Here is a 21,808-nt window from a genome sequence, read left to right on the forward strand (position 1 = left end):
ATGACAACATGTACTTTTATCAGCATCCGGTCGTAGTGTCCTGCAGAAAGAACCCGTTTAATTTTTTTTTTGTTTCTTACTGAATACGAAGTCAATAGTTTGGTACTGAAGAACTAACCTGTTCTTACTGAAACACGAATTCAATGATGGACTGAAAGATCGTAACCTATTTCTTACTGAACGCGAAGTGAAATGATGCGTCCGAGGAAGATGGTGTCGTCACCGGATTTGTTATATGTTATATTTATGCAAATGAATCCGTATCTTGCGATCACGAAGTGGTTATGTATCTCGTTATCATTTATACTTCAATCTGTAATCTCCGTAATTCATCTATGAAATGTCTATATTTATTTATACATATTATTGTTTAATTTACGTAAAAAGTTTTATATAGCATTCATGACCGAATCATATGAAAATTATATACATGCAATTCAAATTGATAAATTAGTACAAATCTCTACAATAAATCTAAATTAGTCTTTGTAACAGTGTACGCCGTCCACGTGAAGTTGGGGGTTTAAAACAACATTTTATCGGTTGTGGTTAATTATACGTTGTGGAAATTATACGTTTGTGTGTCATTGCAGAGCTATATTTATTGGCGTAGTACTCGGTCGGACAGATATTTTTGATGCGATAAAAACTGACTAAAAATGAAACTAATAGCTTCCTTGTGTGACCACGGCTTTTTAGATTTCATTATAATATACAAAGAATACTTATATTTTTATGTAATCTGTTTAATTCAAATTGTATTTCAATCGTAGATGTAAAATTTCTAATTTCTTATTGTACCACAATTCTGTAGTACTGATTTACAACGTCGAAAAACTTCTTGAAAGACATAAACCCTCAAATAGATACCAAGCATCGCACACGTTGTACGTGCACCCGGGTTAATACGACGCTATTGTCAGCACTGCGCGCGCGCACACGTACCATCCTTATATTGGCGATCTGTATGTGCCTATCCTACTTGTGAAACAGAGCGCGTCACGCAGTACGCGTAGCACATGCTATGTGAAAACTTCTTATCATCAACTTTTTTCTGTCGGAACCCCTTCAGACATCGTCCGAAGGGGAGTACTACACATGCACTACATATATAACATTTAACGGTGATACACGAAAATATTTTTTGACCTACGTTGCAATGCCACTTAGTGCGCGTGAAGCGCGCGCCGCCGAAGGCGGAAAAAATCTTTGATATTTGGAGACCAACATATTCAAAATATTGGTTCTGGATGACGAAGTCAATCTTCGCTTCGCCGATCTGCTTAAGATCTGTGGTTGCGAGAAGCAGCATTTGATGCCCGCGCACGACCCAGTAGTGCATCGCGCAACAATATTTGTTCCAAATTGAGGAGTCCAAATCGGCGCTCGTCCTGTAGTTATAAACCAACAAATTGACATCCTTTCGAAGGACACGAGACTCTGACGACAGCAATGAGGCAATTAGAAATTATCAAATTCGATGCTGGATAGACAGATTTGGGCTAAAAACTATCTCTGTTCGGACGTTGAAGCGCCAAAGTCTAGTCGAGTCGGATAATTATAAGTCTTAACGGGTTGAGATACTCGTAAAAGATTTGGTCCAATTTCCCATATATTACCGCTGACGAGTCCAATTCGTCGCGCTTCCTGTATTTAAAAACCTCCAAGATCAAAGAAAAGTCGAGTCATTATATTTTGCACATCAGTTGAAGGCCATGCCCTCAACTCCTCAGTGAATTACAAGAAACCTGTCCTTAGCAAAAACACTGCATGATACTTGGAAATATTTATTGAATCTACTAAACGTTTGACACGATCTCACATGAGAAAACTACTTAGATAAACCTAGACACCTATGGGAATACTGGAAAACGCCAATAGACTCATCGCTTAGTTATCTCTCTAATAATATCAATATGTCTCTGAACTGTGGCGAAGAGTCTGACAGCCTGCCTGTTCTCTTTGGAGTTTCCCCAAGGCTCTTGTCTCGGACCCCTTGCTATTTATAATATAATGTTAACGACTATTTAGAACAACTGATCTGGGCAAGTTCATACTATTCAGATGACACAAACAAAATCGAAGTAGATGAATTAGAAAAAAACTGTATGAAAGAGCAAAAACGAAAATTCTCCGTTTGGTTACACCAAGTAACAAGAAATGCACTCTATTACAATATAAAATAAAGAAATGCTGCCTACATTCACATCAATCTGTCACGTACAGCTACAGATAATGAGCAGTAACGAATCCAAAATATACTAACTCTGAATAATACGTAAATAAAGCAAGTTAAGAGTCCAACGTTTTTTAGGTAGATATTAATTGACGAAAGCAAAAATGGGTAGTCCAATAAGAAGAAAACACAATTTCAAGAAACAACAATTTTATTTAGTATCATTAAAGCCGACAAAAGTATATTTTCCTATATTATATAACTAGCACTAACTTTAGATCAATATCTTATGTGGACTTGAGTAGCACGATGATTGACTATAATGTATATACATTTGTACAAAATACGTTCGAGAAGAATCCAGGTGATACAGATCGAGAGTGCAGACCAAAAGTTTTACGCACCACACCAGACCTTGCCTCCTGAGTTCATGTGTGGATAAGAAATGTTAAGAAAAAAAAACAAACTGTCGTTCATACCCAGTCCCTTCTTAAAAGAAGTATATAAACTAGTCTAATGTTTAGCTTCGTTCAATAATAACAATAATCAATATAATCAAATATCAATACCAATAACCTACCGAATACAGATATTATATATCAATCATTAATTCATTCCGAAAAAAATTTCTATTGATATAGATTTTTAGTATCTAAAAACATTACAAAAGATGGTTTTTTTTTTTTTTTTTTTTTTTTTTTTTTTTTTTTTTTTTTTTTTGTTTTTTTCGCGACACCCAGACCACCGTCAATAGAGGATGGCGACCTCCACTTGGGAGCCCCCCCCCGTTCCCCCAGGAGTCCATCCATCTGCTTAAGCCCCGTCCCTGAGGCCACTGGAGATATACCTGCCAAGTATCACCGAATCGGTTGCACCTCCGGAGATTTACTTAACTTGTCACTAGGACGTTCTGGTGTTTACCCTGGCCTGCATCAACGACCATGAACAGGATGACTTCCGTGCTGATAATGCTGCTCTTGAGACTTGGTGAGACGTAGGTTCTAATGGCGTTGCGGTGTGCTAACGTTTGATAGTGTGTTAGGTGGTGGGAACTGGGGTTTATTGAAACTACTCCATTTGGAGTGGCTGAGCTAAACGTGAGGGTTTGTGACGTCACGTGAGGTGTGACTCCTCACTCAGTCCATAAATAACAGGAGCAGGATCATATTTACGACTCCAGAAATTACAGTTCGATCCAGGGTCCATTTAATGGCCATACACACCTTACAGCACTTTTGGTGTGGTAACTGTGATGTGTAACAACTATACATTACTCCAAAACACACCACAATGTAGCGAGACTCCCAGTGCACTCCCATCATTGTCTTGCGATACTCCAGTACACGCCCACAATGTAGCGATACTCCATAACACCCACATTGAAGCGGATACTCCCATTACACACCCACAAAGTAGCGATACTCCCGTACACTCCCATATTGTACGATTACTCCATTACACACCCACATTGTAGCGATACTCCCATTACACTCCCATATTGAAGCGATACTCCCATTACTCCCACAATGTAGCGATACCCCATAACACTCCCACATTGAAGCGATACTCCCATTACACTCCCATATGGTAGCGAATACTCCCATTACACTCCCATATATGCAGCGATACTCCCATACCTCCCACACTGTATGCGATACTCCCATTAACACTCCCATATTTAGCGATACTCCCATTTACACTCCCACATTGTAGCGTACTCCCATTACACTCCATATTGTAGCGATACTCCCATTACACTCCCACATTGTAGCGATACTCCCCTTACACTCTCCATGGGGCGGTCACATTTGCAAACAGGGGGCAGCACAACCCACTGGCTAATTAATGTAGAGTACAGTCAAGCAAACGCTTATAATTTAACAAGTGTATAATCCGGTGTTTGCTTGTCATGATCGACATACCGCACCGCGGCGTGAGTTAGTGACATCTTGGGGAGTCGGTGAGTGTTATTGGTACTAGCGGGAAGCAGTTCAGTGCGCCACCCGCTGTTTATGACTGCGCGCCAAATCTTTGCTTATATCTGGGCCGGTTAGTCATCGTTTGCCGGTATAGTCCTGGTACAAATAAGGTGGCCCCACTACGCTGTCGGCTCTATATGTAACCCGAGACAGGCGTAATTCAAGGCCCACCGATGGCTTGTGCGGAGTTTCCTCGAGTGTTTAAACGGTGTATTCTAGCCCACCAAGGCATTGGCAGTCCCTCGCTACACAAGATTCTTTTATAGACACAAATCTGCCTCTCCCAAAGTGCCGTATGCACAGACGATGAGCCCTGGAGAACCAAAAACCTGACAAGGATTCTCACCCAACAGTTGTTAAAAAGCGCCAAAATCGATTTGGCAAGATTTTCTGTCTATAGTACAATCATGAAAGTAATAGTAAGTGGCGCCGCTGCAATTATACTTGATACGCAATTTAAAATTGTTTGAAGTCCGTAGTATCTTTTAAGTCATCTGCCTGTGCTTGATTAATAGTGCTTTGTTCTCAGTTTTATCAGCTAATGACGTTTCTAAGCAATTGCTTGAAGTAAAAATTTTTTTATGAACAGCGTTTCCAAAGCATGGCTGACATAAACAACAAGGTATTTGATTATTTTAGGAAAAACCGTGAGACTCGTTTGCACGGTTTTGAAATGTTGAAAGTCTCATAAAGGGGAGTATGGGCAGTATGTGGGACTTGATAATCTTAGAAAATTCGAAGATGCAGTGATAATTGTACAAGTTTTGAGCGTAAGTAGTTTTATTCTATTTAAAAAATGGTTTTTGTATGTTCCCTTTTTCAAAGTGGTTATGGTCAAGTTTTTGGCATACCGGTGTCTGGTCTAGTATGCACATGTTATTGTTTATCTAAATAGAATCAAGGTCGCCACAAGGGATCTTATACAGTGCTTCTGTGTGATTAAAAGACTACATTGACCGTTCTTTGAGGAAACACCCCACACACTAAACCGTAACTGAGATGTGATTCCAAAAAGAAGCATTATATAATTTTCAAATAAAGTTCAGAAGGTATCGAAGCCGAAATCTGCAGATTGCACCATCATATATCGCAGTTTTTTACAAGTATCATGTGGGCAACCAGATTTAGCTTACTATCTAAAACAACACCTAAAAGTTGGTATCCTTGGCTTATATAATAACCTTACCATTGATGAATATTGATCTATATTTTCATCAAGCAGGATAGCAAGATGTCTGGTCCGTGCACAGGAGTCATCATATCCGAGGCAGGTTTAAAATGTAAGTAGCACATTTGGACATGATATGAAGATATGTACATTCATGTAAATCGAGACATATTAAGTACTAAGTTGGCTTTTTTGTATGTTCTTCTCTATTGTCTTATATGAAATATTAGTTCATCAGCATAAAGTACAAATTTCAGCTCACTGTCTGAAAAGCGTTTACTATCATCGTTCAGATACAATAGAAGTAACGCCCTAGAATTGACCATGTGGTACTCAAATTGCACGTCCATTGTTTCTGATGTACATCGTTTATACATAACATACTGCATTTCTGGTTTATCAAATAGCTTTTAGTAAGTTAAGGGCTGTGCCCCAAATACCGTAGAATCAGTGATTTGCATAAAAATATCGTGATCAAGTGATCGAAGGCTGTGCTCAGTCCAATGAATAACCCTAGGACAGTTTATTGGCTTGCCAGAACTTATAACGGAGTCTATAATTTGTGAGAACATGGGTGTAGAATGGCCTTTTCTAATCCAAACTGTGAGTCGTTTATTACACCTATAGATTGTGAAAAATTATGATGCGTTATAAATTACCATCTCGAAGATCTTTACCAAGATAAGGTAATCTTGATACAGCCGATAATTTTCAATGCTTCTTTATTGTCTTCTGTTAATAGGAATAACATTACCGAGATTTTAAAAATACTTAGTGAATGTACCACTTTGTTATACATGTTTTTGAAAAGCTAGCCAAAGATCCCTGCAATGAGTTTTGCCGTTTATTTACAACAACTACAGGTGGGTCACTGGCTTAACCTTTTGAAAAATCTCGAATCACCTCTATAATTTCTTCTCCATATAGTTTTCACGCAGGTATATGGAGTCAGATACCGAAAATAACAGAACTGAGCAATGATTCTACTGGTCGCAGAGAAAATACTAATTTTTGACAGTACATTTTTCTTATTGAGATTACTTGCAAGAGAGTAAAATTTTCACAGAATTTGTTACAATTATTCGTCTGCAATAACTCTCAGCCATCTATGACAAAATCGTCTTTACATCTAGAATATTTTTGCCACGGTCAATGTAAATTTCCCAGGTCTTTTTTTGAGTCATGCGCGTACTTCTCGATTTTTTGATATACACATAGCTTTGCCATCTTTATTGAGCGTGAGAAACTTGTCGAAGTTCTTGTAGTATATGTTGCTTGTTTGGATCCCCATCAGGTAGTTTTAATGTACAAGTCTTCTTCCATAATCCGAAATACAACCTAGCTTTCTTCTTGTCGATGGAGTTAATGATGCCTGGTGATCCAAGGGTTTGGTTTTCTGTTACATAAGTGGGTTCTAGGAGTTAGAAGTTGCAAGACAATCTATCTTTATCTTGAAATAACTGCACGAAGAGACAATGTGTTACAGCTGAGTTGGAACCCTATCTATATCGTTTTCTATTCAAGACAGAGCTTCTCTAAGTTAGCATTCCTATAGTCCGTAGAGGTAAAAGTAATTTTGTCTGATGAATCAGGTGTTGGCACAGAGTGCAGGGAAAGTCTCAATAAGAGTGAATATAGGGTGCAGGTGGTAGATCTTTCAATAGAGCTCTGTTGTTTTATCTTTGCTAACTTGCAGTGATTATGGACTCGGTATTTCGTCCCTCCGAGTGGACATGCTATGCCGCCAGTTACGCTATACTGCAGTAGATGACCCAAATTCTACAAACCACAAATATTAAATATAAAATGTGTCCAGTATGGCGCAAATTCATAATTTTGATAATTGTCTCGACGCCTTCGTCGGGTAGAGATATCTGAACAACTGCATGCCCATACGATTGCGTCACACCGGTGAGCAAGCATTTGGTTTGTTGTTTAGTTGTGTTGAAAGGGAACATTACCTTGATTAATTCATCCATTCGGATTTTAATAAACGATAGGCTATGATTACCGTTTTCATCTTAGACTACTGGATCATCTTATTATATGATTAATTTATAAACGAAACTGGCAATACAAAAGATTATAATGCGGGAGTTTGGCTGCTCTTCTATAATAAATACACATGTGTGTGTGTGTGTGTGTTTTGTTTTTTTTTTGTTTTTTTGTCTTCAATTTACAGAATGCTTGCTAGAGATAAGAACAAAATATTTATCAAGACTATACATGCACATGAGTAACTGACGTGGATAAGCCTTCGTAAAAACGGATCCGAAAAGTAAATGCGGCAACTCGGGTCCTTGGTATTGTCGTCGGTATATTGTCCATTATCTACTTTCGCTTTCGTAGTTATACAAATAGTGGAGTTCTAATTACATACTTTAAACCGATAAGTAGAATGAATGAAGATACCTGACAATCATCACTTCTATAATCTCAAAAGCATGATATCTCGTAGTGATGTATATTGTACTATGAAACTTTAAATTACATTTTGGCGCTCACATGAACTCATGAATGAATTGCCGCTTAAGGTTCTTGTAAATGCGGCAGGGCACCTTCAAGCTTAAATTATTCACCTTACTGAGGCAGTCAACCAAAGCGTGCTTTTATTTTTATGATATGATATGGTTTGATTGTATTAATAATACCAAAGATTTAAATATTTGTTTCCAAAAAAATTTGTTTTCCCATTTCGACCAAATTTTAACGGGCGATACTTGTAAATATTGATTCTAATATTACCGTGACGTAGTCAAATCCGGCGCGCGTCCTGGTAGGTTAAAACCAACCAACAAAAATTGATGCAACGGAAGTCAACTCTAATATTGCAAAACAACAATCTTGTCGAGCGAAGCAATGCAAAAATATAAAAATATTTTCACAAAAGCTATATTTCACTCTAATTCCATAATTGTGCTTTTTTGGAAAATTTTTTTAAACAGTACGACGGTTACAATGGTGCTTGGTTGATTGACTAAGAACTACATGTTAGAGAATATTGCTGGCAATCCCTCATTTATTTTATGGTCAAGTTCGTTGCTTGGTCAATGTCGAGTTATCGCGATCATACGGGGTCTTATCCTAATCACGACGCTGGATTATGAACCCAAATATTTGATAGAGTAGCATCAAATGGTTCGTACCCATTACCGGGACAAAATGTACTGCTTCTGTATTTACGAGAAACATCAGCCTTTAGTCAATAGTCATTTTAGGGATATTATTGGCAATTTTTCAAGAATGGATTAAATTATTTCATTTCTTTCTTTTTGTCATTTAATGATCGATGGAAGTAAGACAGAAATAAACGACAATTTAAACCGGTCCACAAAAGAAAATTTATTATAAGAAACAATACATTACTTAAACTTGTAACCTATGTAAATTAAGATCATCTGTTTTCAACAATTGAGAAATCTTATTTAGTTAAAAGAATTTAATAACTTAGCGGGACATTAATCTGATGTTTATGATGTTGTCCCGTCGCACATGTTGAAATTTAGATGCTTCTTGGATAACTCCTCGGAGTTGTTGGACTGAATTTTACAAAAAAAAGAAAAATAAAGATAATTTTAGACAGCCGACGACAGCCGATTTTTACCACATTACGTGTGCCATAATTAATTAATTGAATCTAATTAGATGATAACCCCTCCATGGCACACATTAATCGTGTCAATGATGATCCTATAAATTACCTACGCCATGTAAAATAAACCAAACTCAAATTGCGGAATAAAAGTTACTTCAAATATTGGATCATGTGAACATTTTAAGAAAAAAAGGTCCCCAGAAAAACGAAACCTTGGCCTATCCTTAATATATTTATATTTACTTATAAGTACAGTAAAACCGCGATTTACCGTGGAGTTTGAGGAAAAGGACATAACCTTGGTGGATCGGGGTTCAGTTTGTTCACCTTATGCACGATAAGCCCTATTTGGGGAAAGGAAATGGCCGCGGTAATCGGGGTTAGTAAATCAGGATTTTACTGTACCAGTTTTTATATGAAACCCTATATCTGGATACTAGTTGAGAGGTGAACCATATTTTTTGAACTCGGGCCTTGATTGGTCAATGCTGGAAGCTGATTTGCTAATCACTGTTACATTACCCAAAAAATATGGTTTGCCTTCCCACCAGAAACCAAACCTTAAGACCAGCTCATGCAATCGATACAATTTCGCGAACCTCACTGTAAATTACATACAATCACAATTACGTATATTATAAGTTTTAACGTGATACTCAAATGGTCTACCATCAAAATAAATAGATCGTAAAAACTTCAAAATATAATATAAATGTTCTGAGGAAGAAGACGCAGTTTATTCTATAAGTTTCTTGGCTTTGAAGAATCGCTTCAGGTAGAAGACCTGCCACAGGGCCAGGCCAAGGAGCACTGCCATAGAGAAAATACTGAACCACAGCACACGACTGTTAGTTGACTCTGAAATAATGCGGGTTAGATTCGTGTGACATGTTAGCACATATGGGTCGTTCACATGTTACGTTAGATTCGTGTGACATGTTAGCACATATGGGTCGTTCACATGTTACGTTATCACTCCGTAATCATTTTTACACATAGATATTGTGTCAAAATTACAATAGCGTATTATCATTTGGAGACCCCTCCCCCTCGGCTGATTATGCAATGTGTGAACGTCGAACTACCCCATTACGTTCTACGATTAATTTTAAATCAAATCAAATTGAAGATAATACCAGCCGTTAGTCTCGAGCTTTACTTTTACCTATTTCATCATACTAATGCAAATAACATACGTTAGATTAGAGTATGGATTTAGATTTTAGCCTGAAATGTCCTATACATTTGTCGGACAGCGGAATACTGACGAGTAAGTAGGTTGGACGCGCGCGCAATGCGCGCATCCTACAAGGTTGACGTGTCCATTAAGTGGTCTGGTTAAGTATAGCAAAAGCAACAATTTTAGAAAGTCATATTTTAAAGTGGTTATCAAACTAATGAATAAGTTATTGAAAGGGAAGTAAAACTGGTTTGTTTTCAACTTAATCTTTCACCCGTACTATACGTGGCACAATTTGCCAAGTTTCAAACGCAATAAGATAGCGGAATAAAACTAGAAACTTGGTACAAACACGAGGCTTCGCGCGCTACGTCACCAAGCGTTGCACACTGTGACCGACATTTCTGGTGATGAATTAACTCTTTGGTTACCAGACACATGGAGTCGCGTCATCTTACCGTTTGTGTCCCTCATTAACTTTTCTCTGGACTTCATGTAAGCAAAGTCGCTGACGATTGCCTCTGCCAGATCCTCAAGTTTCTTCAGTTCTAGTTCCATGGGCTTCAGCTTTTCGGCTTTAGCAAGCTGAAAGAAACGGTTGTTAATATTTCAACTTTGTGTTAAAAATAAGAGGTTAAATTAAATCGATTAAAAACATGGTGTCGTATGTCTGGGTACTAATAAAGTAGGTGCAATAAAAAAAGTAAGTTCAACTGCCGTTTTTGCCATATTCACTACACATACGCAATTATAATTTTATTTGATGTTATAAAACCAGCATATTAAAAACCAGCAAATAAAAACTAAAAAAGGGCAACTAACGTCGTTATAAGATTTAGCCTCGATTCCTCGTTTAACAGTTAGTTTAACAGACAAGTCCTCTCCTGGTGGCACTCTAACTGCATTATCAACCCTGAAATATATTAAATAGTTAAATAATTACTCGGTTGATAAATAGTTTGATATTGACTCGGTTGAAGAGTGATCGGGAATCTGTGATTTTGATTTAGGGTTAAATGATGAGGAGGGGCAAGCCAAGCGATCTGGAATCTTGTAATGGTCCCCCTTTAGTACATCTACATTTTAGTGTACTGTAAACATAGTGCTATACTATACAATATACATTATACATACATAATACATATATGTATAAAAACTGTATTGACACCGATAACGAGATTACCTCTTAGCGTGGAAGCAAATACTGAACATATCGTAGTCGTCCAAAGTAAAGGCAAACTTCCCTGTATCTGCTTTTTCCTTCGAGAAAAGTGTTTGGTCTTTCGTGTCTTTTACCTGTCAGTTTAATTAGGATCATCAAAATGAATGTTACACAAAATTCCATATGAATGAAAGCATTTTGAACAAAATTCCCGGTCATTCTTGTTTACAAGGATATATTTTCATTGGGATTTGGGAGTAAGATATGGGTGTAAAAGGTGAGATAAAAGCTGCGGAAAGTGCGGCCTACACGTGTAAAAACTAATCAATTAATTAACTAATTATCTCACCAGAATATCAACTTCATGGCTCTCAGGAATGCTCTCTACAGTAAATTCCCCAACTACCAAAACGTCCTTGTGTGCTTCTTCTTTTATACATCGCGAACCTGAAAATATCGTTAATCATTGCACTGTAATTAGCATCATGTACTGATGTACAATGTACATTGAAAGTAAGGTTTTTTTTTTACATATTTGATAGATTTACAGATCTGGCTTGACAAAAATTTTCAGAAAAAATCATGTTCGCGGGAAGCAAAAATCCGATGAGTTTTTTAGGGGGGAGGGGTAGGGGGTTGAGGGGGGTTGGGAAGGGTTGTCACATGACGAGAAATTTTTTGCAAAAATTAAACAATCTTTATTTGTTGAATCTATTATTCACCCCTGTTGCCTAAAGTGGTGGGTCTGCACTTGAGAAGAGTGGGTCTGGCCGCTAGAATGGTGGGTCTGCAATCTAGAAGTGGGTCTGGCAACCAGAATGGTGGGTTTACAATCTAGAAGTGGGTCTGGCAACCATAATGATGGGTCTGTACCCTTTAAGAATGGTCTGACAACCAGAGTGGTGGGTGTGCACTTGACAATAGTGGGTCTGGCAGCTAGAATGGTGGGTATGCAATCTAGAAGTGGGTCTGTTAACCAGAATTGTGGGTATACACCCTTGAAGAGTGGGTCTGACAACCAGAATGGTGGGTCTGCACTTGAGAAGAGTGGTTCTTGCGGCTGGAATGGTGGGTCTGCAATCTAGAAGTTGGTCTAGCAACCAGAATTGTGGATCTGCATTCGAGAATAATGAGTCTTCACTCTAGAAGAGTGGGTCTGACAACCAGAATGGTGGGTCTGCACTTGAGAAGAGTGGGTCTGGCGGCTGGAATGGTGGGTCTGCAATCTAGAAGTTGGTCTAGCAACAGAATTTTGGATCTGCATTCGAGAATAATGAGTCTTCACTCTAGAAGAGTGGGTCCGGCAACCAGAGTGGTGGGTCTGCACTTGAGAAGCGTGGGTCTGGCCACTAAATGGTTAGTCTGCACCCTTTAAGAGTGGGTCTGACAACCAGAGTGGTGGGTCTGGACTTAAGAAGAGTGGGTCTGGAAGCTGGAATGGTGGGTCTGCATTCTAGAAGTTGGTCTGGCAACCAGAATGGTGGGTGTACGTACACCCTTGAAGAGTGGGTCTGACAACCCGAGTGGTAGATCTGCACTTGAGAAGAGTGGGTCTGGCAGCTGGAATGGTGGGTCTGCAATCTATAAGTGAGTCTGGCAGCTAGAATTTAGTGGGTCTGAAATCTAGAAGTGGGTCTTGCAACATGAATGTGGGTCTGCACCCTTGAAGAGTGGGTCTGGCAATCAGAATGGTACGTCTACACTCTAGAAGAGTGGGTCTGGCAACCAGAATGGTGGATTTTCGCCCTAGAAGGGTGAGTCTGGAAACCAGAAAGGTGGGTCTACAATCTGGAATAGTGGGTCTGGCAACCAGAATTGCGGGTCTGCATTCTAGAATAGTGGATCTTCACTCTAGAAGAGTGGGCCTGGCAACCAGAATGGTAAGTCCACACTCTGTGAACCAGATTTGGGGGTCTATAAACTAGAATAAAGGAGATATGGCTACCAGAATTGTGGGTTTGGACAACCCGAATGGTGGGTCTTCACTCTAGAATAATAGGTCTGGTGGGTCTACACTTTAAAAGAGTGGGTCTGGCAACTAGATTGGTGTGTCTGCAATCTATAAGAGTGGGTCTGGCAACCAGAATAGTGGGTCTGCAATCAAGGGAATCAAGATGAGTGAGTCTGGCTATCAGAATGGTGGGTCTGCACCTTAGGGTTGTGGGTCTGGAGACAAGAATGATGGGTCAGAATTCTTGAATAGTGGGTCTTCACTCTAGCTGAGAGTGGGTCTGGCAACAAGAATGGTGGGTAAGAATTCTAGAATAGTGGGTCTTCACTCTAGAAGAGTGGGTCTGGCAACCAGAATGGTAAGTCTACACTCTGTCAAGTGTCAACCAGAATTGGGGGTCTAAACTAGATTATAGGATATATGGCAACCAGAATTGTGCGTCTGGAGTCTAGAGTCTAGAATAGTGGGTCCGGCAACCCGAAAGGTGGGTCTTCACTCAAAAATAGTGGGTCTGGCAATCGGAATGGTGCGTCTACACTCTAGAAGAGTGGGGCTGGCAACCAGAATGGTAGGTCTTCGCCTTAGAAGAGTGGGTCTGGCAACCAGAATGGTGGGTCTGCATTTTAGAATAGTGGGTCTTGACTCTATACCTACTAGAAGAGTGGGTCTCCTCTCTAGAAGAGTGAATCTGGCAACCAGAATGGTAATCCTTCACTCTGTCAACCAGAATTGGGGGTCTATGAACTAGAATATAGGAGATATGACAACCAGAATTGTGGGTCTGGACTCTAGAATAGTGGGTCTGGCAACCAAGATGTTGAGTCTGCACTCTAATAGAGTGGGTCTGGCAACTAGAATGCAGACACGTAGCCAAGGGGAAGACCCCCGGAAAAAAATTGAACCCCAAAAAAATAAGCCCTCTAGTCGCCTGGTAAGTGGGCTGTGTTTATGACTGTTTGATTAAACGACACGACAGGCAATCGACTTTAGCATTTCGTAAATTATTCCCAAATCCCACTATACAATATAATGTACTTATTCAATTCAATGTGACAAGTACTGAGTTCCCCCTTAGCCCCCAACTTTGTATTATTGTGATGTCTGAAATTACAAATTTCTTTAATGCCAAATGTCGTCTGAAACACCCTATTTCTCAAAAATTTTCCGGGGGCTGCACCCCCAACTTTGTATTATCGCCGTCCTACAAATTTCTTTAATGCCTAATGTCGTCTAAAACAAATAATTTCTAAAAATTTTCTTGGGGGCTGCGCCCCCCCCAGTCCCCCAACTTTATATTATTGTGATGTCTGATTATTACTGCGCCCCCCCATCCCACCAACCTTGTATTATTGTAATGTCTGATTATTGCTGTCCTACAAATTATTGCTGTTATGTCCCACAAATGTCGTCCAAAACACATAATTTCTCAAAAATTTTCTGATTGGCTGCGCCCCCCCCCCCCCCCTCCCTAGCCAACCAACTTTATATTATTGTGATGTCTGATTATTACTGCCCTACTAATTTCTTTAATGCCTAATGTCGTCTGAATCACCCTATTTCTCAAAATTTTTCCGGGGGGTGCGGTGCGCCCCCGGCCCCCTAGCCTCCCAACTTTGTATTAATGTGATGTCTGATTATTACTGTCCTACAAATTTCTTTAATGCCAAATGTCGTCTAAAACACATTATTTCTCAAAAATTTTCTGGGGGGCTGCGCCCCCCCCCGGCCCCCAACTTTATATTATTGTGATGTCTGATTATTACTTTCCCCAAATTTCTTTAATGCCAAATGCCGTTTTAATCACCCTATTTCTCAAAAATTTTCCTGGGGGTTCGCTCCCCTTGCCCACCAACTTTATATTAATCTGATGTATGATTATTGCTGTCCTACAAATTTCTTTAATGCCAAATGTCGTCTGAATCACCCTATTTCTCAAAAATTTTCCGAAGGCCAGGGCTGCGCCTCCCTAGCCCCCCAACTCTGTATTAATGTGATGTCTGATTATTACTGTCCTACAAATTTCTTTAATGCCAAATGTCGTCTAAAACACAAAATTTCTCAAAAATTTTCTGGGGGGCTGCGCCTTCCCCCCTCCCTAGCCAACCAAACGAGCTTCGCCCCAGCTACGTGTCGTGTCGGGCTACGTGCCCAGAATCGAAAAAACTTAATCTTTAAATGAATAACGGAACCTTCTTTATGAAGTCACGAGATGATAATATAATTGGGAGGCAAAGTGGGTATCGGGCTTGGGGCTCATAATGCCCAAAATTTGGCCGCTGTCGAGTGGGTCTGCCTAAAATTCACAGATCTAGCTATGGGTCTGAGACATTTGTAAAAAAAAAACCTTAATTGAAAGTGACACTGCACTTTTCACATGAGAATTGAGAATGGCACGTAAGGTATGAAAATATGGGAGAAAATATGGGAGAAAATTCGAATAATTTAAACTTATAGTCTCTGATAATGATGACATTTGTTTTAGAGCGATCATATCAAATCTAGACGCATCATAAGTGATACATACCACAGTTTGTACATAAAATAAGAATGAAAGATATCTTATTAACAATGTTGACTTAGACTAACTAAGCTTATAATATAAGTATGAGATAATAATATCTTAACTAATTAATTCAATTAAATAATTAATTAATTAATTTTACCCTCCGCTGGTAGTTTGAAGCTGATGGAGAGGACTGCTGGTAACAAATACAACAACACTACACACCTCATCCTATTAATAGAAGTTAATTAGCTAATTAGTCAATTAATTTGAAATGTTGAAATACATTTTGTTGTAAGTTTCTGAGACTGATTTCAATGTTTGATAGTAAGACCATTGAATAGAAGGTCAAAACATTTAAACAGCAACAAATAATGGTTATGTAATAACTCTAATAAATGTTAAAAATACATCAAAGACAATAAGTTAGCAACAAACAAACAAGGAAGCAAGGAACCCCTACCTACAAAACCATATAACTGAAACAAAAATGCCGAGTTTTGTTACCGACTTGTTCAATCATAGATGTCAAAACATTTTCAAAAACAGAAAAATTAAACGTGCACTATAAAAACTTAAGTAGTTGTAACTGAAGCAAAGCATAAAATTATCAGTCATAACAGTGACTAAAAAATGGAAAAAAAACCAAAAATCTTCAGGATCTACCATAACCCCTAATATGACGTCACAACTCACATCGTGACGCCACAACTCATAACATGACGTCACAGATCACATAATCACATCTACAGCTCGTCAGATTTCCCGGATTTCTTGTTACAGTGCTTTTCAAAGTATTCAAGTTTACCGTCAGGATCTGGTTTAAGGGTATCTTTACCGGGTGTCCAATTAGCTGGGCATACTTCACCGTGTTGGTCGGTGTACTGGAATGCTTGTACCAACCTGAGGTAATTAAATAATTAATTATTTAATTAATTGGTTGATAAATTGATTTTACAATAAAACAATCAACCTGAAGCTGTTAATGAATTAATTGATTAATAAGTTGTATACATTGCATTTAGATATCGTTTACCAAATAATCAAAACTGAATGTAAACCTGAGGGTTTCGTCAACACTTCTTCCAACTGGTAAATCATTCATTGTTATCTGACGTAGAATTCCTGAAATAGTTGTTTCGTCAGACCAAGGCCAGATACAAGAAAACTTGATAAAAACATGCTTTAAAATACGAAAAATTTGCCCAATCTACGATTTGTCCTTCAGTTCGGAACAAAAAAGAGCAAATAAAATGCTTTCTATTTAATATGTCATCGTTTACATAATATTCGACACGATTTGCACAATTCTCTCTGTAACGTACCGTATCCTTGTCTATGGAACAAGTCCGGAACAAGAACGAATACCAATTAAAATGCTATTTTATTGAAGTAATATGTTATAATCTCTGCCACATACCTTTGTCGTCTATGATGAATAGTCCCCTGAGAGTGTGGCCAGCATCCTCCAACAATACTCCGTAATCACGTGATATCTGTCTGGTTAGATCTGATACTATCGCGATATCCATCTCTCCCAACCCACCTGAACATGCCGTGATATCAGAATGTACTTTTACATAACATTCCGTGATATCAGAATATACTTTTACAGAACATTCTGTGCTATCAGAATGTACTTTTACATAACATTCCGTGATATCAGAATGTACTATTACAGAACATTCTGTGCTATCAGAATGTACTTTTACAGAACATTCTGTGTTATCAGAATGTACTTTTACAACTATAAGACTGGTTTGTTTCTTTATAATTGTTATATCTAACCAGATATCAATTCAAACTAAGCACAACGGGAGCTTATGTACCAAGACACTGATCTTTAAAGCTTTAACAGGGAATACAATAACTAGAAGAAGTGGGAGCTGTGAAGCAAAAATAAACCAAAAATAAGTTGCTTAATGTAAGAACAGTTAGTAATATATAACTTGTTTAGGGTCGTTGTATAATCAGATTTGGCAGAAAATTATGACGATAATTATGGTGATAATTACGGCGGTAATTATGGCGCTGAACAAACAGTAAGTGTAAAGTTAAAGTTACCTTTTGATCTAGGAGTGTTGATAAAAGCCAGATGAGTAAACTTAGAGTCTACAGATGCTGCGATTACCTGTGGGGAACGATACACGTTAATTGATATTTATAAATTGGTTTTAATTTCCCCAACAAACGGAAAAGTTAGACAAAGAATGGTAATCAAGCAAAAAGTTGGTTGTATCATAACTATGATTAAATTAACTACCTAATTACATAATTAAATAATTAACAAAACTGTTCTAGTGTTCTTACCTCGGTGTTAATCTTGGTGAACTCGCTGAGTCTGTCATTAAAAGCGATTATCTCAGTCGGGCACACGAAGGTGAAGTCAAGAGGGTAAAAGAAGAGAACCACGTATTTACCTGTGGAATAGAATGTTAAGTATTTTTATTTTTATTTCACGTTCTTACTTTTGTTTTACTTTTATTCTTTTTTCCACAAGTGGACTATCAAGGATGATATGAGTAGCAGAACTTTAGATTACCTAAAAGTAACACTTAACATGTTATTTGTCCACTGCTTATTATAATGATATTACTTAAAACTCAGTAAATCAACAACGCTCCACAAATTAAACAATCCACACCCACCTTTGTAAGAAGAAAGTGTGATATCCTCAAACTTTCCCTTGACTACAGCAGGGGCAGTAAAGTCAGGTGCTGGTTTCATAATCCTAGCTTTTACGACTCCCAGAGCGTGGTCGTACCCCTGAGATAAAACATGCCATTTATCTTAACTGTAACATGTTTTTCATATTGTCAACTTTGAATATTGCTCTCATGAAACTCCACAATCATGACTGCACCAAAGAACCAAACCTTTTGAAACCAGTAATATCATTACATAATACAACATATGATTTGAGTAAGTGACACTGGAGAAGTATCACAAACCTTAGGTCCATACCCAAAGAAGCCATTCATAGGACACGCTTCATCAGAAGCAAATGCTGCCCCAACAAGAGCTAGCAGTACTACTGTCAACATAGTTCCTATCAGGAGATAACGGGTTAGTGATAATAGGATTGATAAAGATCTGGATGCTGGTGGACCATATTATTTCTGAAACGTAATATTAACAAGTTTCCAGCCTTGACCAATTAAAGCTTACAATCACTGTCTTGTGTTAAAACAAATGGTCTGAGCTAGCACAATTAGCATGTAAAATCTGGTGCAGTATCTCCAGATACATTTCAAAGACTCCGCTCAAAATATTGATTTACAGTGGCAAGCACTTTGTAGAAATGATGTGGAAATAAAACCATTCAAGTGTAAATCAATGCACTCCCGATTAATGTATAAAAACAATAATGAGGGGGAGGTGCACTGCCATTTCTGCTGTTACCATTATTCGCACTTGTTAAATAAATAGATGAACAACTGTGACCCCCCTCCTAAAAATTCGAAATAACGTTTATTACTTAGAATATCGAGTGCAGCCTGAACAATTTTGCTTCGCATTATTTTAAATTTGTCATCAATAATAATCACAACTGACTGTGCGTGTGCATGCTAAAAATTTGTCATTGATTGATCTTATCATTGATTTATAATGCTTCATTTTCTACATGACTCTTCACCACAATGTACATTGGCTTTGCATGATCTTGTGGGATTTCTTTACAAATAGTAATAAGCTTCAATTTAATGATCAGGTTGTCCTGTTTGATTCTTATCATACTTAGTGCTCAGTTGAAGTCGAATATTTATATTGACATACTTTATATGATAACTTTTATGTTGTTACAAGTGAATGGGCATTAGATAACAATGCTGTTTTGTTTAATAGTCAGTGCAATTAGCATGCCGTGTGCATTTATCATGCTTGTTAATTTCTTAAGTTTTATAATTAGAACTATAATCATAATCAAATTAAAATAGCAAATTACACAATGGCATAATTGAATAATTTAAGTATAGCTATGATGCTGTGAATCTAAAGCAGTGTTATAAATTACCCTGGTATACTACCAGAGCTTCTGTTTCTACATAAAAAGATTTGTGTGTAATTTTGGTATGCAACAATCTATAATCTGTCATTTTGAAAATAAGGATACTGAAGGGCAAATATCTACTTATTCATTTCTAAGATGGCAAATCCTACATCGAAAGTGGAACTGAAAAACGTGAAGCTACCACCAAGACTAAACATACCAGGTAATTTTGTTATACACCATAATTATAATCCTCAGCATTTTTTCCATTGACACCCTTTTGTAAAAAGGCAATAGTGAAAAGTTACAAATAGTCGTTTTTGTAGAAAAAGAGGGATTTTGGAGAACAAGGTAGGTGGGTTTAAATATGTTGGAAAACTTGTTGGTTTTAGGCGGGACTTCATGAGATGTACAATTACATTCTTTTGGGTGATTCCACACTCTGTACTGGAATATTTTGATTGACAGTGATTAAATTGATCAAAATTAATTGATAATCTTAATTTGAAAATTGGGAAAGTTTTCTGGTGCTATGGTTCCTTGGCTTGAAAAAACACCTGGGCTTGTTCAATGATTAAGCTGTGCAAATATTGCTTGTTTCACAATGGTAAATCTTATAATTAGATCAAAATTTAATTACACCAGAGAAATTTGGAGAAATTTTACCCACTTAAACAAAGTTAACAAGATAAAATTTTAATTTTTCTATATTTTACAGCACTTCAGAAGCCAAAGCGAAAGCAGACCTTATACACCTACCCAATAAAAAGTGCACCAACTGTTAGGAATCTTATTTATAGTGATCAAGAGGTATTCCATTATATTTGAATGTCTAAAACTTGCTTTTACCTGTGGCACTATAATGGCCGTACGTAGAGTAACTATTATGACCAACCAGATGTAAAATAATCACAGTCGTTGTTACAGAGAAATATTATTTACAGGAACGAGAATTTGTTCTAGCAGGAACGGGACACGTGAGTTGTCATTCGCAACAAAAGTTTATGATACCAAATAAACCAAGAGAAAAACTACCTAAAGAAAAACCTACCCTGTTTGAAACTTATCATGCTAAGCCACCCTCTCAATACAGGCATGTGTCAAACAAATAATTAATTATTGCACATGTTTGTCACAATGACCATATATAAATGACTCAGTACAAAACATTTGACTCAATTCGATAGTGAAATTAATAATTAATGATAACACTAAACATCTCATTTTCTAGAAGAGAAAACGATGTCAACTGTCTAAGGGAGCAACCTCATTACCACGACCCTGGACATATGAACAACAACCGAATTCCCCACTGGTGGTGGACAACACAAAGAAATAGAAAGCAAGAAAGAATCTTCAATGAATGGCTGAAATTTTAAATCTCGAAGTTATCTTTATCTTATTCATGGTTTTAGCACACGCAAGAAAATATAATAGTAAAAGTACCAATTTACTTTGCCTCTGCTGCTGGCAAATATACATTTTGTAAACAAATTTTACTATTCCAATAAAAATTGGCATGATATTGAAACTTATATTGTAATGTTCCAGATAAAAACAAAGGATGCTTTTCATATCATATATTTAATTTTGTTTGACAAAGCCTTTTTGAACATTTATTGCATTGAAACATAAATAAGCATAATTATGCGCGCAGTATGTCAAAGTAACGAAGTCCTCTAAATGCAATTTATGCTTTAAATTTGTAGCATACTTTGTGTTTTAAATACTTACAATAATATAATAATGATATTGCCTATAATTATATTTTATATCGTATATAATACTTTGATGAATTCGCCGCTTCGACGCACCACAAACTGCTTCGCAGAGCAACGATCTCGATGGGTTGACATCGTCAATCACATATAATACCACAAAGATTTTGAGGACTTCGCCGCTTCGACGCGCCGCGCAAACTAGCATTCTTGCTTCGGATCGAAGAAGACAAGATCGTTGCTTCGCAAAGCAACGACCTGGAAGGGTTGACATCGTCAGTCAACACATTAACAGGTGATACTCGTAAAATATTTGTTCCAGGCCATATTTATCCAGGACCGTCAACGAGTCCAACTCGGCGCGCGTCCAGGTAGGTTGTAAATC

At 37.7% G+C, this 21,808-nt stretch overlaps 3 protein-coding genes across 3 annotated transcripts; 1 reads left to right on the forward strand and 2 right to left on the reverse strand.

Moving 5' to 3' along the window:
• Window positions 1-8,640: 8,640 nt before the first annotated feature.
• On the reverse strand, window positions 8,641-15,984 carry LOC134824044 (transmembrane emp24 domain-containing protein 10-like). Its single transcript, XM_063835734.1, has 6 exons — window positions 15,875-15,984; window positions 11,610-11,707; window positions 11,282-11,394; window positions 10,921-11,011; window positions 10,557-10,683; window positions 8,641-9,776 (listed from the first exon to the last, which is right to left on the reverse strand). The coding sequence occupies exons 1-6, from the start codon at window positions 15,942-15,944 to the stop codon at window positions 9,655-9,657; spliced, it is 621 nt and encodes a 206-aa protein (XP_063691804.1). The 5' UTR covers window positions 15,945-15,984; the 3' UTR covers window positions 8,641-9,654.
• Window positions 15,985-16,086: 102 nt separating this feature from the next.
• On the reverse strand, window positions 16,087-20,794 carry LOC134824043 (peroxiredoxin-like). The gene is made up of 7 exons (XM_063835733.1): window positions 18,666-20,794; window positions 18,363-18,480; window positions 18,025-18,134; window positions 17,779-17,845; window positions 17,135-17,260; window positions 16,776-16,839; window positions 16,087-16,617 (listed from the first exon to the last, which is right to left on the reverse strand). The coding sequence occupies exons 1-7, from the start codon at window positions 18,756-18,758 to the stop codon at window positions 16,461-16,463; spliced, it is 735 nt and encodes a 244-aa protein (XP_063691803.1). The 5' UTR covers window positions 18,759-20,794; the 3' UTR covers window positions 16,087-16,460.
• On the forward strand, window positions 19,858-21,166 carry LOC134824045 (uncharacterized). Its single transcript, XM_063835735.1, has 4 exons — window positions 19,858-19,928; window positions 20,424-20,515; window positions 20,650-20,798; window positions 20,937-21,166. The coding sequence occupies exons 1-4, from the start codon at window positions 19,862-19,864 to the stop codon at window positions 21,082-21,084; spliced, it is 456 nt and encodes a 151-aa protein (XP_063691805.1). The 5' UTR covers window positions 19,858-19,861; the 3' UTR covers window positions 21,085-21,166.
• Window positions 21,167-21,808: the final 642 nt, after the last annotated feature.

This window comes from Bolinopsis microptera, chromosome 12, assembly GCF_026151205.1.
Source record: "Bolinopsis microptera isolate Bmic1 chromosome 12, MBARI_Bmic_1.0, whole genome shotgun sequence".
In the NCBI taxonomy this organism is placed as follows: domain Eukaryota; kingdom Metazoa; phylum Ctenophora; class Tentaculata; order Lobata; family Bolinopsidae; genus Bolinopsis; species Bolinopsis microptera.